The 14,624-nt window shown below is 45.2% G+C and overlaps 1 protein-coding gene across 1 annotated transcript in view; it reads right to left on the bottom strand.

The window, feature by feature from the left end:
* galnt10 (UDP-N-acetyl-alpha-D-galactosamine:polypeptide N-acetylgalactosaminyltransferase 10 (GalNAc-T10)) overlaps positions 1-14,624 on the bottom strand; it is a 538,666-nt gene that overhangs the window by 375,796 nt on the left and 148,246 nt on the right. Inside the window, exon 3 of the mRNA XM_083647820.1 lies at positions 8,715-8,853. Within this exon, the coding sequence (XP_083503946.1) occupies positions 8,715-8,853 (139 nt within the window). The remainder of the gene's footprint in view (positions 1-8,714; positions 8,854-14,624) is intronic.

Here is a 14,624-nt window from a genome sequence, read left to right as displayed (position 1 = left end):
CATGAGTATAAATAAACTGTGATGTCTATAGGCTAAACAACAATGCCATTAACTTTACATAGCAACGTTCAGAGATGCAGTTTATATATAAGTTTAAGTTTATACCCTACAAAACAAAATATAAACAAAATATTTAACACTGTTACCACTGCCACCAACAGTGACGCCATTAAAAAAATTAATAAATTGCCCAAAGAGAAGGTGGAGGAAATCCACAGAGCTGTGACCAAGTTTTTGTGTTATTGTTTAGTGTTGGCAATAAAAAAGATGCTGGAGTAACTCTAGACTAACCTTATCCTGGAGTTTGCAGACAATACCAGCTCAAAAGGCACTTTAAACAGTATAATGTTCAATTTCACATTGAAATTTGTCTTAGCAATAAAACAATATATTATGTTCTTTAAGGTTGTCTGTTTTGTGCTTTAAAAAAGTATCGGTTCAGGCACCGTTTAAGCACCAGTACTGTTTTAAAAGTATCGATTTAGCACCGGTATCGAAAAAAACTAACGATACCCAACCCTAGTTACACCCTATAACACTAGCTCAGCCTATAACACGATCCTTCTATGACTATCATGATACTGATTTCAAAGAGAAGAGCTGTGTGACTATTCAACTCCATCTGCAATGTTTGAGACAGTATGGTAGGCGGTGGCTATTGTTGGTGGAGGATAGCTGGCAGGACGGATGCAGAATGAGGGATTCATTTGATGGCTCTCGCTTTATAAGGTCACCGGATGCAGGAGCTTTCTAAATATGGAAAAACAAAAGAGAATCAAGAAGTGTTTTCCCAGGGAGACCTTCAGAGAGAAAACCTTCAAAGCTGCAGCTTCCCACATGAAAGAGACAGAGGGTCACAAGTCAGAGAAAGGCTCTCGTCAAGCAGAGAGAAAGCGCTCAAGGCTGTTCTGTGACACATCAGGTCGGCTGATCGGCTATAGTATCACAGGTCTTTTTATTTTAGGTGTTTTGTACTTTAAATAGTCATACGAGGGCAGAGAGTGGTCCAGACACTGTATACTGTATGACTCATCATTTTTCCACGGTATCATGTTCAGTTCCATGGAGATCTCCTCCATGCCTCCAAATCAACGCTACAGCAATGCACTTGTTAATATCTATGTTAGCATGGTTGGGTTTCATTTTGAACATACTAGAAGTTTGCAGATATGTGCAGAGTCTGGTTATTCACTTTGTCCAGGGCTTAAAATTCACTTTGCAAACTGGGGGGGAATTCCCCCCTTATGTTCTTCAGATAGGGAGGATTTATAGATTTTGGGGGGGATCTATAGACTATGGGGGGGATGTTTTTCTGCCGATACTACAACAGACAAATATCAGCTTCTCCTGTTCGATAATAAGCGATAATAATTTCACAATTTTGTATTTAAAAAAGGAAGTTCACCTGTAGTTTATGCACACCTGAGTCTAAATTACTATGGCTTTTGTCATTGTGTTTTATCTGCAGACTAAGCAGTCATAGGCTTTCGGTTCTATCAAAGTCTTTATTTTTTGTATTGAGTGATACACTACTAAAACACTCGTCATATTATATCAGAAGTGTTCGTTTTGTGTTCACAATAGTGATGTCAGTTAGATTTGGTTACATCTGCCCTGGCATGTTACTGGCAAAGCTGTTGTCTGTCCCACTATAAACCATTATCTGTGTCGTTCCACTTTATTGAAAATGTTCCCACCTGATTAAAGAAAAGACATTATTATGTGATGTTGACTGATGTTTTTATGTATTGCATCAAATATTACATTACGTTTTCTTTAATCAAGTAGAAGCATTTTTCAATCAAAAGTGAAAGGACACAGATAGTATGGTTTATAGAGGGACTGACCCTGCAATTTAACGTTAGCTCCCGTTAGCCACCGTAACATTAGCGGCTCTTTATGGAGTCTCTGACCGACACAAAATGTGGACGTTTCATTTCGGGTAAAACATGAGTTTTTTTTTATATGGATTATGCCAGCTCTGGGAGTATGAAGTTCTTTGAATGCGGGGATATTTGGTCACAAGAAGCGATTTGCTGCTTGCCGAGTGAAGCTACAGTACGTTCAGCAAAACAGTCCGTCGCCAAATCTGTCGGACCACTCGGCCGTATTGCAACGTTGGTTCCGCACCGTCGGCTTAACATAATAGACATCGGCGCACAAACAATTGCGTGACTTCTCCCGCATTATAAATTACAAATCTGCGGGAATTGACAAAAATATTCGCGATTCTCGCAATTCTGCGCCAAATTTTAAGCCCTGCTTTGTCCTTCTGGACTAATGCTGAAACTATTAGATTAATCAATTGTCATCAAACTGATTAAGTATAATTATTATATAACTTGAAGAAAAGGAAAAATAAGCAACAAGTAGCAAGTACTGTATGTAACTTTTCCCCCTCATATCTTGATTTAACTGCCCAAACTGTATTCCTCTCCAGGGTATCTTTGCTGTAGCTCACCTTCATGATGATTTAGGACGATGACTGGTAGCCTGTAAAACTAGACCTTAAAGTAGCTTCGCTTCAGGTAAGCAGGCTCTTCGCATACGGGTGCCTAGGAGGGGCCATGGAACCCAAACATTGTAACTCTCCAATAAAATGTTTTAAATTGGAAGTGTAGACAGTGTGCGGGAGTCTTTTCACATGTAAGGTAGCTTCCGTGACATACAATCTTCTCACACACAGCCAGTGTAAAACCACCTGAGAAAATCCCACAGTCCCAGTGCAGTCAGACTGGAAGCGGCTCCAGTACAACACAGCACACCTCCATCATCAGTTTTCTCACAAGTCATGCTCAGAGGGGGACACAGCACACGTCCATCATCAGTTGTCTCACACGTCGTGATCGGAGGGGGTATTGTAGAGTTCCGGGTGAAGGACCCAGACCCTGGTTTGGATTCTTGTGCGGGCTTGAAGGACCCAGAGTCTGGTACAGGATTCCTCAGGTATAAAGCTGGCTCAAGTCTCGCAGCTCGCGATGTCGCAGGTGTGTCTGCCAAGACACGGTCTAATCTCTGAGTAACTCCAATGGCCCCATCCGGGATCAGAAGTGGACTGGGGGTATCTTGGGGACTGCTATAGGCTTCATCTCCAGGATCACTACGTTGCATGGGACTCTGTGATCGTGGCATGATTAGGAGAACTAGAACGTCTCTAGCTATTAGGGATGCACCAATCCACATTTTTTCACTTCCGATCCGATTCCGATACCTGAATTTGGATATCTGCCGATACCGATATTATGTCGATACCAATATGTTTCTTGTTTATACAGTTAGTATATTTGGCCAATACAAAGATTTTTTTTTTAAATATACCTTACAAAATTAAGAAAATATACAAGGCAAAGAAGGATACTATTATACATGGGCAAATTACGGCCAGCGCTGGAATTGCAACAAAAAAACAAAAAAACAAACAAAAAGAAAAACAAAAATCCGATTCCGACCCGATCCGTGAATTAGTGCCAATATCGGCACCCAATACCGATATTGGATCGGATCGGCCCCATCCCTACTAGCTATTGAACTGGTCCTACTTATAGCCTGTGCCAGCCTGGGCAGTTATGACATCACTGGTGATGTCATAACTCATCTAACACTCATGATGTCACAGATGGCATTGTGATGTCATCTTGCGGTGATGATGTCATCAGAGAAGTGTCGTCCAGAAGCGGCCCGGAGCCCAGGTGGACCCAGAGGGCCGTATATGGCTTGAATGTCAGCCGACGGATCATGGTTGACGTGGAGAATTTGTAACAGGGGGACACAGCACACGTCCATCATCACTTTTCTCACACGTCGTGCTCAGAGGGGGACACATCACATGTCCATTATCAGTTTTCTCACACGTGATGCTCAGAGGGGGACATCGATGACCTTGGTAATTGCTGTGTGAGTTGGGACAGATCCAACCAGGGGAAATAAAGTGTTATAACATACTGTACTGTGCAAAAGTCTTAGGCACATGGAAAAGTAGTGAAGTTTAAGTATTATTTAAGTATAACCAAGTTTTATATAGAAAACTCAGACCCGTCTGGGAGACTGTTGCTATCTTTGGTTGATGACGGACAGTATTCACCGTGTTTTTTAAAGCGCTGTAATCAAACACAGTTTTAATGATGATAATTAGTGGCCGGGCCAGCGAAGCGGCAGGGCCACTTATTGTATTTGCCTTTATTAGTGGCCGGGCCAGCGAAGCGGCAGGGCCACTTATTGTATTTGCCTTTATTATTTTTCTTCCTCCCGGGAAGTTCGACTTCCCATGGATGAAAACTAACCAAACTTTGCACAAAGGTCCAGTCCCATGCCAAACGTCTTTGACACAAATTTGGGGCCAATAGTACTAACGGTGGCACTACAGCGACCGTCTAAAGTTTAAAACTTAAAATAAATCAGGCATACGTGCTACGGCTTTGCAACTTTCACCGAAATGTGCGCCTAAATGAGGGGAAACTTTTGTACAATGCAACCTATGGCCAATTATGAAGTCTAAAGACCGCAAAACTGCAAAAACTGCAAAAACGAATTAAACCCTACTCCTCCCACATTTTTTCTTCAAACGACACCAAACTTCAGCATCTGCATCGTTAGACTGTTCTACACAAAAGTATCAAAACAGATTTTCGATCGGTCAAAAATTGAGCCCACAGTGCATCAAAACGTTGAATTCTGGCCCCGTGTATAGCCTAATTACCTTAATTACCTATGGCAATTAGGTTGTATTTGTGATGTCATCAGTCAGTCAAGCAATTGTGATGCCATCACTGATGTCACTCGAGCAGTTGTGATGTCCTAATAGCTTAAAGCCTTGAGACTTGCCCAGCCACGACCCATTGCTGCGCAGCAGCCACTTTTTTGGCGCGTAATAACCCCCACAATTTCTGCGCCACATAGACATGCCCGAACTCAAAACATGGGGCTTATTGAGGACAGGTGTGCTATGACTTTTCTAAGGGTTTGGTCAAGCGGTTTGGCACTTCTTTTGAATGGACCCAGACCCGGCCGGGTCCGGGTCGGAACCTCGGGTATTCGGGGGGTCGGGCATACCCGAAGACCTCTAGCTCAAAGCCTTGAGACTTGCCCGGCCACGACCCATTGCTGCGCAGCAGCTATAATTACAATTTGAAATGGTAGTACTGTCAGGAATTGTATCAGGATTCATCATTAAACTGCTAATCGTCTCATCTCTAAAGCTCACATACACACACTGATGCAAACACACTCTCACTCTGCCCTATCTCTCTTCCAAGCCAGTCCTGGGATTTACACCAGCCACCTCTGGGTCAACAGCTACATTTTCCAAAGCATGAAAGCAACCGTGTGCCATGAAGTGCCAAGAGTCTGCAGGTGTGCCGTGAAGTGCCAATAGTCTGCAGGTGTGGCATGAAGTGCCAGAAGTCTGCAGGTGTGCGATGAAGTGCCAATAGTCTGCAGGTGTGCAATGAAGTGCCAATAGTCTGCAGGTGTGGCATGAAGTGCCAATAGTCTGCAAGTGTGCCATGAAGTGCCAATAGTCTGCAAGTGTGCCATGAAGTGCCAAGAATCTGCAGGTGTGCGATGAAGTGCCAATAGTCTGCAGGTGTGCCATGAAGTGCCAATAGTCTGCAAGTGTGCCATTAAGTGCCAATAGTCTGCAGGTGTGGCATGAAGTGCCAATAGTCTGCAAGTGTGCCATGAAGTGCCAATAGTCTGCAAGTGTGCCATGAAGTGCCAAGAATCTGCAGGTGTGCGATGAAGTGCCAATAGTCTGCAGGTGTGCCATGAAGTGCCAATAGTCTGCAGGTGTGCGATGAAGTGCCAATAGTCTGCAAGTGTGCCATGAAGTGCCAAGAATCTGCAAGTGTGCGATGAAGTGCCAATAGTCTGCAGGTGTGACATGAAGTGCCAATAGTCTGCAGATATTAATTCCAACTACAAGCCACAGAGCCCAGTGTTAATCAGCGAAATGAGCTGCTGCAGTGTTTGGCTGGAACTAAACGGTATGAAAAGCCATAGCCTCTCAGCGCTCCGCGGCACACGGCTGAAACTAAATGCTATGAAAAGCCATAGCCTCTCAGCGCTCCGTGGCACACGGTTTACACATCTGTAAAGTTAATGGCCACTGCGCATCGAATATAGAGATTTCTATTAGTGCTGCAAGATGAATCTAATCGCAATCGCAATTGTGATGTCAGCACGTGCGATTACATAACCGCAAAAGGGTGAGATTATAATTCTTTTTTACGTCTTTTTGTGTGTGTGTGCCTCCTCTAACTAACGTTACACGCGACGCAGCAAACACATGTTTCTCTGCCATCACACTGGGCATCAACACTAGCAGGAGACTTATCCAATGCATTCCCACAAATAAGTAATGTTATGCGCAGCAAGGTTCACAAACATAACATCTTACCGAGAGGGAGAAAGAGAACATCCATGATCGCTAACAGCTATCTATGCTAATAACTAGCCGTTCAGAAAAGCATGTAAACAGCCATGTGATTAGTGAGAAAGTCAGTAAAATAAGGAGAGAGCTGCAGGTGCTTATGCAGAAATAGTGCACCTTTAAGTGCACTAGGTGCATGACGGTCTGGCCCCAACTCTTCACCCAGTCCTTAGCAGAGGCAGGAGCATGGGCGGGCGTAGTTGCCTTGACAGACAACTCCTTCAGCCAATCAGGGTCGGATCCAGTCAAACCCAAATCCACTCGGGAGAATGGCAAAAACAAAAGCCGAGAAACTCCGCGGTTGCGGCGATACTCCTGTACTTGTATAATTGTTGTTATTGAGTCTATTTCTGCAATAACTGCACTTTATGGCTGTTTAAACTAGACAAACGCTGACATTACTCCTCGAGACGATCAGGCAAGGAGGCGGCCATTATTGTTTTGTTAGTGCACTGGTAGTAGCGTTCCTGATTGGCCAACTTGTGCTGTCAATCACAGCACAGTCACTGATTGGCTCTTCCGCTCTGCAGCTTCAGTTAGTTTGTCAGTAAAAGGTTTGATGAATAAATAAATAAAAACCACTCCACTACTGTACTGGTGACAGTAGCTGTCGTATAGACAGGGGGAGTGACTATCAGCTACTGTCATCAACTTAATACCAACATACTAGTTTTACTTTGTTTCAAACTCAAGCTCTCACTCTAGTGCCATCTTCGCTGCACACGCAGCCACTGGAAGAATATTATTTTTGCTCCAAAAATGATCTTGTGTTGCCGCTCTCAGTTATTAACTAGATAGCTAGCTTGCATCCGTGCGAATAGCATCTTGCCTTATTGTGTGTTAGCCCATTCTGCTTAGGCTACCGCCATGTAGCTGGCTGCGTTCACCCCGGCTGGGGTAACGTTTGAATCTGAGCTCGAGTGCGTTGCCGCTCTCATTTCTTACTTGTGCTGCCTTCCCTTCGGATCAGGGTATCAACCGCTTCGTTACCGTTGCACGTGCATGTTCGCTAGCCTCCGGGTGGCTTACTGCATAGCTTCTGCACGCTAGTTCCTAGCTTTCTTACGGTACTCCCGCTAGCCGGGTACAGCCTGCGGGAGCTTGGTGCTGGTCAGCTCGTTGTTCTTGTGCTATGAGCATGGAGAAGGGAGAGTCAGCGAGGGGTTGCGCCGTGTGCAAGGCTAGCTGCGTGTTCTGCCTTGGGCACGACAACGCTGCACGGGCGCTGTTAAACCCACGCTCTTGCAGCCTCTGTGCTACCTTCAAGTTAGCAGTGCTGCGACATAGAGCTACGCTCTTTGTTGAGGAGGACATTCCTCCCAGCGGTACGCCTCCCGAGAGGAGCGCGTCCGTTGGGTCCGCGACCACCCTGTCGTGGGTGAAGTACCTGCTGCTCAGGGCCTTCAGGGCCAGTCTGAGCAGCCTGAGTTTAGGTGGGGCAATGAGCCCATGCCTCCATTCTTAGAGCGGGGTGAGTTCCCTATGTACGACCCCCTGGTCAATACCCCCCAGGAGGAAACCCGCCAGGAGGAGGTTTCCGGCGGGGAAGAGTGGGAAGGTGCTACCACCGTCACCACTATTGCGGAGGAGGGAGGTCATTAGGAGGAGAATGAGCCCTACCAGAAGCAGTTTAGCGGGGTGATGTCCAGGGCCGCAGCTAAGCTGGGCATCGCTTGGGCCGACCCACCCCAGCCCCCTGCCTCAGTGCTACAGGGGTGTTATTTTCAGGCACGCCAGGCACCCCGCCCTTGGCGCCGCATGCACAGCACAGTCACTGATTGGCTCTTCCGCTCTGCAGCTTCTGCTAAACCCCCCCACTGGCTTTGGGGCCAGACCCTCACACAGAACCAAATGAAATGTGAGTTCACGTGACGGGCTGGTTTACCAGGCTAGTATCTGTCACCTTTTTCACTACCCATGACTTTGCATCCCTGCCCTTAAATTAATGTAAGTTAAATCATTTCAATAACTTTCCTTGCCCCACACTAATGAAAACATTTATTTGCCAGTGATGATCTTAACTGCATATTACTCCAGTTTAGACATTAATCTGTCAGCAATCCTCGTTATATTAATCGAGAAGAAATTTGTCGTTTGGTACAGCCCTACATCCCTACAATATTGTCACAATATCGAATGAATATTGATTCGTATCGTTTGTTGTTGTTTTTTGTTTTTTTTACTCAGTCACTTATTTTTTTACTCAATCAAGTTGTATCCCCTTGTTTAATGCACTAAATTATGCAGTGCACACACACACACACACACACACACACAACTGACTCACTTTGGATGTCGGATGTCGGGGAGTGAGCGGTTGAGGGAGATGCGGTCGCTGACATAAATGTTGAAGCCGTTCTCCCTGTAGGCCTGGTCCACCCGGTCTGCTTCTGACAGAGGGAACGCCTTGCCCTGCTCGCCATTACCTGCATGGAACACACACATGCACGCACATGCACACACACACACACACACACACACACACGCACAGTTAAATTAAACATATACAGTTCATGAACACCAACCGTCCCACGAATTGCTCAGATTACAGTTTTTCGCCGATTTATCCCAGGTTTGCCCCTCCCGAGAATCAGGGGAGATATGTGAACCTGAGTTACAGGCAATGTACACCAGATGTGTTACGGCTGCGTTGCGGATCCAGTAAAACTGCCGCATCGACTCTCGCCCATGTTAATAGATAGGCGATACATGCGGTATGGAAAAATTACGCACCCGTTTCATTGTTGTCGGATCCCGCATCTGACTGACAGATTACATGAGCGTGGGCAGAGGCGGATAATGAACCAGGCCGAACAGGCAGTCGCCTGGAGCCTCGTCCACTAGAGGGCCTCGCAGACCAGAGCATTTATTTTTTAGTATCTCCCGAGTCCGTGCTAAAATTGCATGAGAACGTCAAATTCATGAATCATGGCTGTCTCGGGCCGGGCCCCCCCCCCTCAGTCCCTGCACTAGTTGGACTATTCCATGAATTTACTGCCGGATTGGCTGGTGTGACGGGGGAAGGAGGGCCCCTGGCACGTCTACCAACCAATGATCACTTCACTCCTCCATGTGTAGGAAGTAAACAGGAACAGAACTCAAACGAATAGTAAACATGAAACGAATGTACCCCAGCGGTGATTCAAAAAGGAAAAAGAAAGAGGTGAAGGAAAACTTAATTGCAAAACTGCCTAAGCTAACAGCCTATTTCAAGGCTGCCGCTGCGCCTAGTGATAAGCGGGAGCAAGACGCTGCCACTGCTGCTGACGTAATTAGCGAGGAGGAGCTGGACGGAGCTGCTAACGTTAGCGAACCAGAACCAGTGAGTAGCACTTCAACTTGTATTATTGAAGATGATCCAGCACTCTGGCCAAAACAGCTGTCAGACAAAGAGCGCTGCTCAATAGTGCAGAGAGGACCAGTTCAGGTGAAGGACAGAATATTTCCCCCAAATCAAGAAGGGCGCAGATTCACAAGCAGTCACTATTACATCAACATGAAAAATGGAGAAAAGATCAACAGGTCCTGGCTTGTGTACAGTGAAAAGAAGGACAGTGCTCTGTGCCTTTTTTGCCGCCTGTTTTGGATTCTAGTGAAGAATGAACAAAGATAAAGATATGAAGATTACAAGTGACAAAGATAAAGATATGATTATGAAGATTACAAGTGATAAAGATATAAAGATGACAAGTGACAAAAATAAAGATATGATTATGAAGATTACAAGTGACAAAGATAAAGATATAAAGATGACAAGTGACAAAGATATAAAGATTACAAGATTCACAAAGAGAATGAGAGAGGATGAGCCAAAGCCAAAGATAAAGATAAAAGGTAAACATTTTTAACAGTATTTTGTTTGTTTTTGTGTCTCCACACAATTGACCTCTTATTGTCTTGTGTGTCACTTTAGTAACACAAGATAGAAGACATGACCATGCTCAATTCAACTATCGGAGAACCTGCTTGAAATCCAAGGTAAATGATGACAACCAATAATCTTCCAAATGAATGGTACAATCTTACCCTACAGAGATCATATTGTTTATCAAAATAAGATTTCACAGTGGGTGCATTTGTTGAACAGAATATGTTTTGTTGTGTTGTTTTTACAGGACATCATTGGTGTGGTGAAGACTGTACTGGTGAAGAGAGGAGAAGAAGAAATTACAGGTAGGTCTTTCTTAGATAAATAAGGATTTAAAAAGGGGGAGAACAATGGATGCAGAGGGTCATGCCCATTGAATCTGAGGGGGGATGTAACTTCAAACACCCTCTAAATATGGCAAAAATACGTCCAAAAAAGGTCAATTTATTTTCCGGCGAAGGGACCCCGCCGGCGGCGCCCCTTCAGGGCGTTGTTAGGGTTAATACTCCTGTCAGTGCCTCTGACCAAGACAATGGCAAAACAACTGGAGTTGGTCCCCGGGCGCTGCACTGCGGCTGCCCACTGATCCTAGTTCTAGGAAGGTTCCTAGTAGAGGATGGGTCAAATGCAGATAATTAATTTCCCCATGGGGATAAATAAAGGATAACTTAAAGGTCCTTTTGCCGTTAGAGTAACTGCAGGCAGAGCTGCAGGCAGAGCTGTGGCGTGGGCACCATACTCATAAAAGTCACTTGAAAATGGCAACCTGGACAATTTATCGGTCAGATCAGCCTCGGGATACCCAGGAAGGATTCTGGATGAATTATCAGACGTTATTGTGGCATGTTTGGTTGTGTTTTGGGGAAATGATTAAGGATATTCACGTTAGCAACTACCCTGCTTCCCCGTATTATACGGTACCGTCTAATGCCTGCAGTTGACCAAACTGAACAGTCAAACAATGTTCCATAAGCATAACAGTAATGTTAGGCATATTTACGACTGTTACATTCATTATCCACACAAGACGGTAACGTTATTAGTGGAGCTGGGTGGTAATTTCTATAAATGTAAAACTGTAAATCAATATTAGTTAGCCACGATTATCAAGCTAATGTTATAATGTGCAGTCTCACTCCAGCTAACAGCAGTCAGAGCCTGCTCCTCCGGGGCAGTCTAATGCCTGGCATTGATGTGAGCTGGACGGGCCCAAATAAACAGTCACACAATGTTCCATAAGCAAAGTTACGTTAGGCATATTTACGACTGTTGCATTCATTATCAACACAAGATGGTAACATTATTAGTGGGGCTGGGTGGCAATTTCTATAAATGTAAAACTATAAATCTATTAGTTAGCCGCGTATAGCATCAAGCTAACGTTATAATATTAGGCAGTGTCACCGCAGCTAACTGCAGTCAGCCAAACAATGTTCCATGACCATAAGCATAGTAACATTAGCGTTAGGTATATTTGCGACTGTTGCATTACTCCACACAAGACGACGGTAACGTTATTAGTCGAGCTGGTGGTAATCTATATAGGCTATAGCGAGCGGACCCCTATTAGTTAGCGTTAGCCGCGTTTAGCATCAAGCTAACATTATAATCGGCAGTCTAACTCCAGCTAACTGCAGTCAGTCAAACAATGTTCCATGACCATAGGCATAACGGTAGTAACGTTAGGCATATTTGCGACTGTTGCATTACTTCACACAAGACGGTAATGTTATTAGTGTAGTTTCTGACAAGGTGGTAAATCCATTAGCAAGCAGCTAACGTTATCGGCCAAAACAACATTACAGCAGCTACAAGGTCCCCCTCCATGAACGGAAAACACAGCCCCCACTCTAGTTTCCCCCCGATGTTGGTCACATTGCTGCTGTCTGGCCAGACGGGCTTCACTACATAAATATTTATTATCAATAGCATAGTAATAATAATAATAATATATATATATATATATATATATATATTTTACTCTGGTCTGGTAATAACGTTAAGCGTTCTCGGCCAGCTATAATGGCGATGCCGCTGTGTAGTAAGAATATCAGACACTAGCGCTGAGTCCATGCTGACTGCTGCTACTACTTCATAGTTCATAACGTTATAAACAAATAAAACGACTTGAATTCACTTAAACACGTGTAGGCTACCATTACTCACACTTTGTTGAAAATTAGGAGAGAAGTGTACGAAGTGTCATAGTTATAACAGCCTCAGGTGCGTTTGTTTGTGTCCCCGGCGCATGCCGGGGTGAATTCCCCATGTTTAAAATGTTTTGTTGGTACAAAGGCCCCCGCCCAGCCAGAAAACTAGAGACTATATGAAGCTCCACCTCACGTTAGTCAGCTGTGCAATGGAGTGGGGCGAGGAGGAACGAATTCCACCCAAACCTAGTCCGAAAACAAAACAAAACACGTGATCGAATTAATTCCTCAACGATCAATTATCAATTATCGATTATTGATGAACATCCTTAGTTGCGTAACATTACATCGTTCAGTGTGTGTATGTCTGTGAGTGAGAAAGGTGTGTTGCTATGTGTGCTGAATATGACTCAGGGTTCTGGTCAGTATTTCGCGGGGGAGGGAGGGGCTACACAGGGTTTGGACCAGTGGGCAACAGAATTGGGGAATGTATGAGGCCCGTCCTGGAATTCCATTAATTCGAAAGTCCGCAGGGGGGCGCACGTCAGGTCCGGAAGTGACGACACGTACATTGGCTCCAATTTAAAAATGAGCCGACTTCTCTCTCGTTCTGTGTCTTAAATAAACATTTTCCGAATGAGCTTATGGTCTGAATAAACAATTTCAAGTCTTTTTCATGCTCTCCTGGGCTCCGTTTTCTAAATTATGGTCCCATTTCGAGTAAAAGAGCCGATAAAAATTATAACTTTGGGGGCGGGATTTTCCTTGATTGACACCAGCCACAGGAAACCAGATGATCCCAACCAGTTGCCAAGGCAGGCTAGCTAGCTAGCTAGCTAGCAACGTAGCCAGAGATTAAAAGTAAAATACCAGAAACAGCGTTACCTTTATGATATTTTAATGATGTTAGTAGACACACGTAACAGTATAGATCCCCGTTATGAGGTCTGTTGATCAAAAGAACACCTAAACGCTATATCGAAATCGGGTTTTAGTGGACGGGCAGTGACCATACAAGTTGGGGCTTCAGAGCTGATCTGCGGCTAGCTAGCTAGCAACGTAGCCAGAGATTAAAAGTAAAATACCAGAAACAGCGTTACCTTTATGATATTTTAATGATGTTAGTAGACACACGTAACAGTATAGATCCCCGTTATGAGGTCTGTTGATCAAAAGAACACCTAAACGCTATATCGAAATCGGGTTTTAGTGGACGGGCAGCGACCATACAAGTTGGGGCTTCAGAGCTGATCTGCGGCTAGCTAGCTAGCAACGTAGCCAGAGATTAAAAGTAAAATACCATGCAGAAACAGCGTTACCTTTATGATATTTTAATGATGTTAGTAGACACACGTAACAGTATAGATCCCCATTATGAGGTCTGTTGATCAAAAGAACACCTAACGCTATATCGTTATGTAATGTATGTATGTATGTAATCTCCAGAATCCACTCCTCCCTGACTGCCTCCATCGCCAACCCCTCTGCCCCTCCTCCCCCCACTATCACCTTCCCTCCCCCTGACCTCCCCCCTCCCCCCTCCTTCGCTGCCTTCTCCCCTGTTGACTCCTCCCTCATCACCGACATTATCACCGCCTCCAAGTCTACCACCTGCTCCCTCGACCCCCTCCCCACCCCCCTGACCAAGGCCTGCCTCCCCGCCCTCATCCCCCACCTCACTGCCCTTTTCAATCAGTCACTCTCCCAAGGTCACGTCCCCTCTGTCTACAAACTCGCCGCTGTCACCCCCATCCTCAAAAAACCCACCCTCGACCCTGCTAACCTCTTCAACTACCGCCCCATCTCCAACCTACCTTTCCTCTCCAAAACCCTCGAGCGCATCGTCGCCACCCAACTTCACTCCCACCTTCACTCCCACAACCTCTACGAACCCTTACAGTCTGGCTTCCGTCCCTACCACAGCACCGAAACCGCCCTCTCCAAAGTCATCAATGACCTCCTCACCTCCGCTGACTCCGGTGCCCTCAGCATCCTAGTTCTACTCGATCTGAGCGCAGCCTTTGACACTGTGAACCACTCCATCCTCCTCCAAAGGCTGCGCCAACTGGGTGTTGAGGGCACCGCACTGGACTGGCTCACCTCATACCTCACCGACAGACAACAATTCATCTCCCTCTCCGGTCATTCCTCCACCCTCTCCTCTGTTTTGCAGGGGGTC

Source organism: Poromitra crassiceps (genome assembly GCF_964638095.1).
Source record: "Poromitra crassiceps genome assembly, chromosome: 1".
NCBI classification, from domain to species: Eukaryota; Metazoa; Chordata; class Actinopteri; order Beryciformes; family Melamphaidae; genus Poromitra; species Poromitra crassiceps.
Note: the sequence above shows the minus strand (reverse complement) of the source record. Positions and strands in the feature narration are given on the sequence as shown.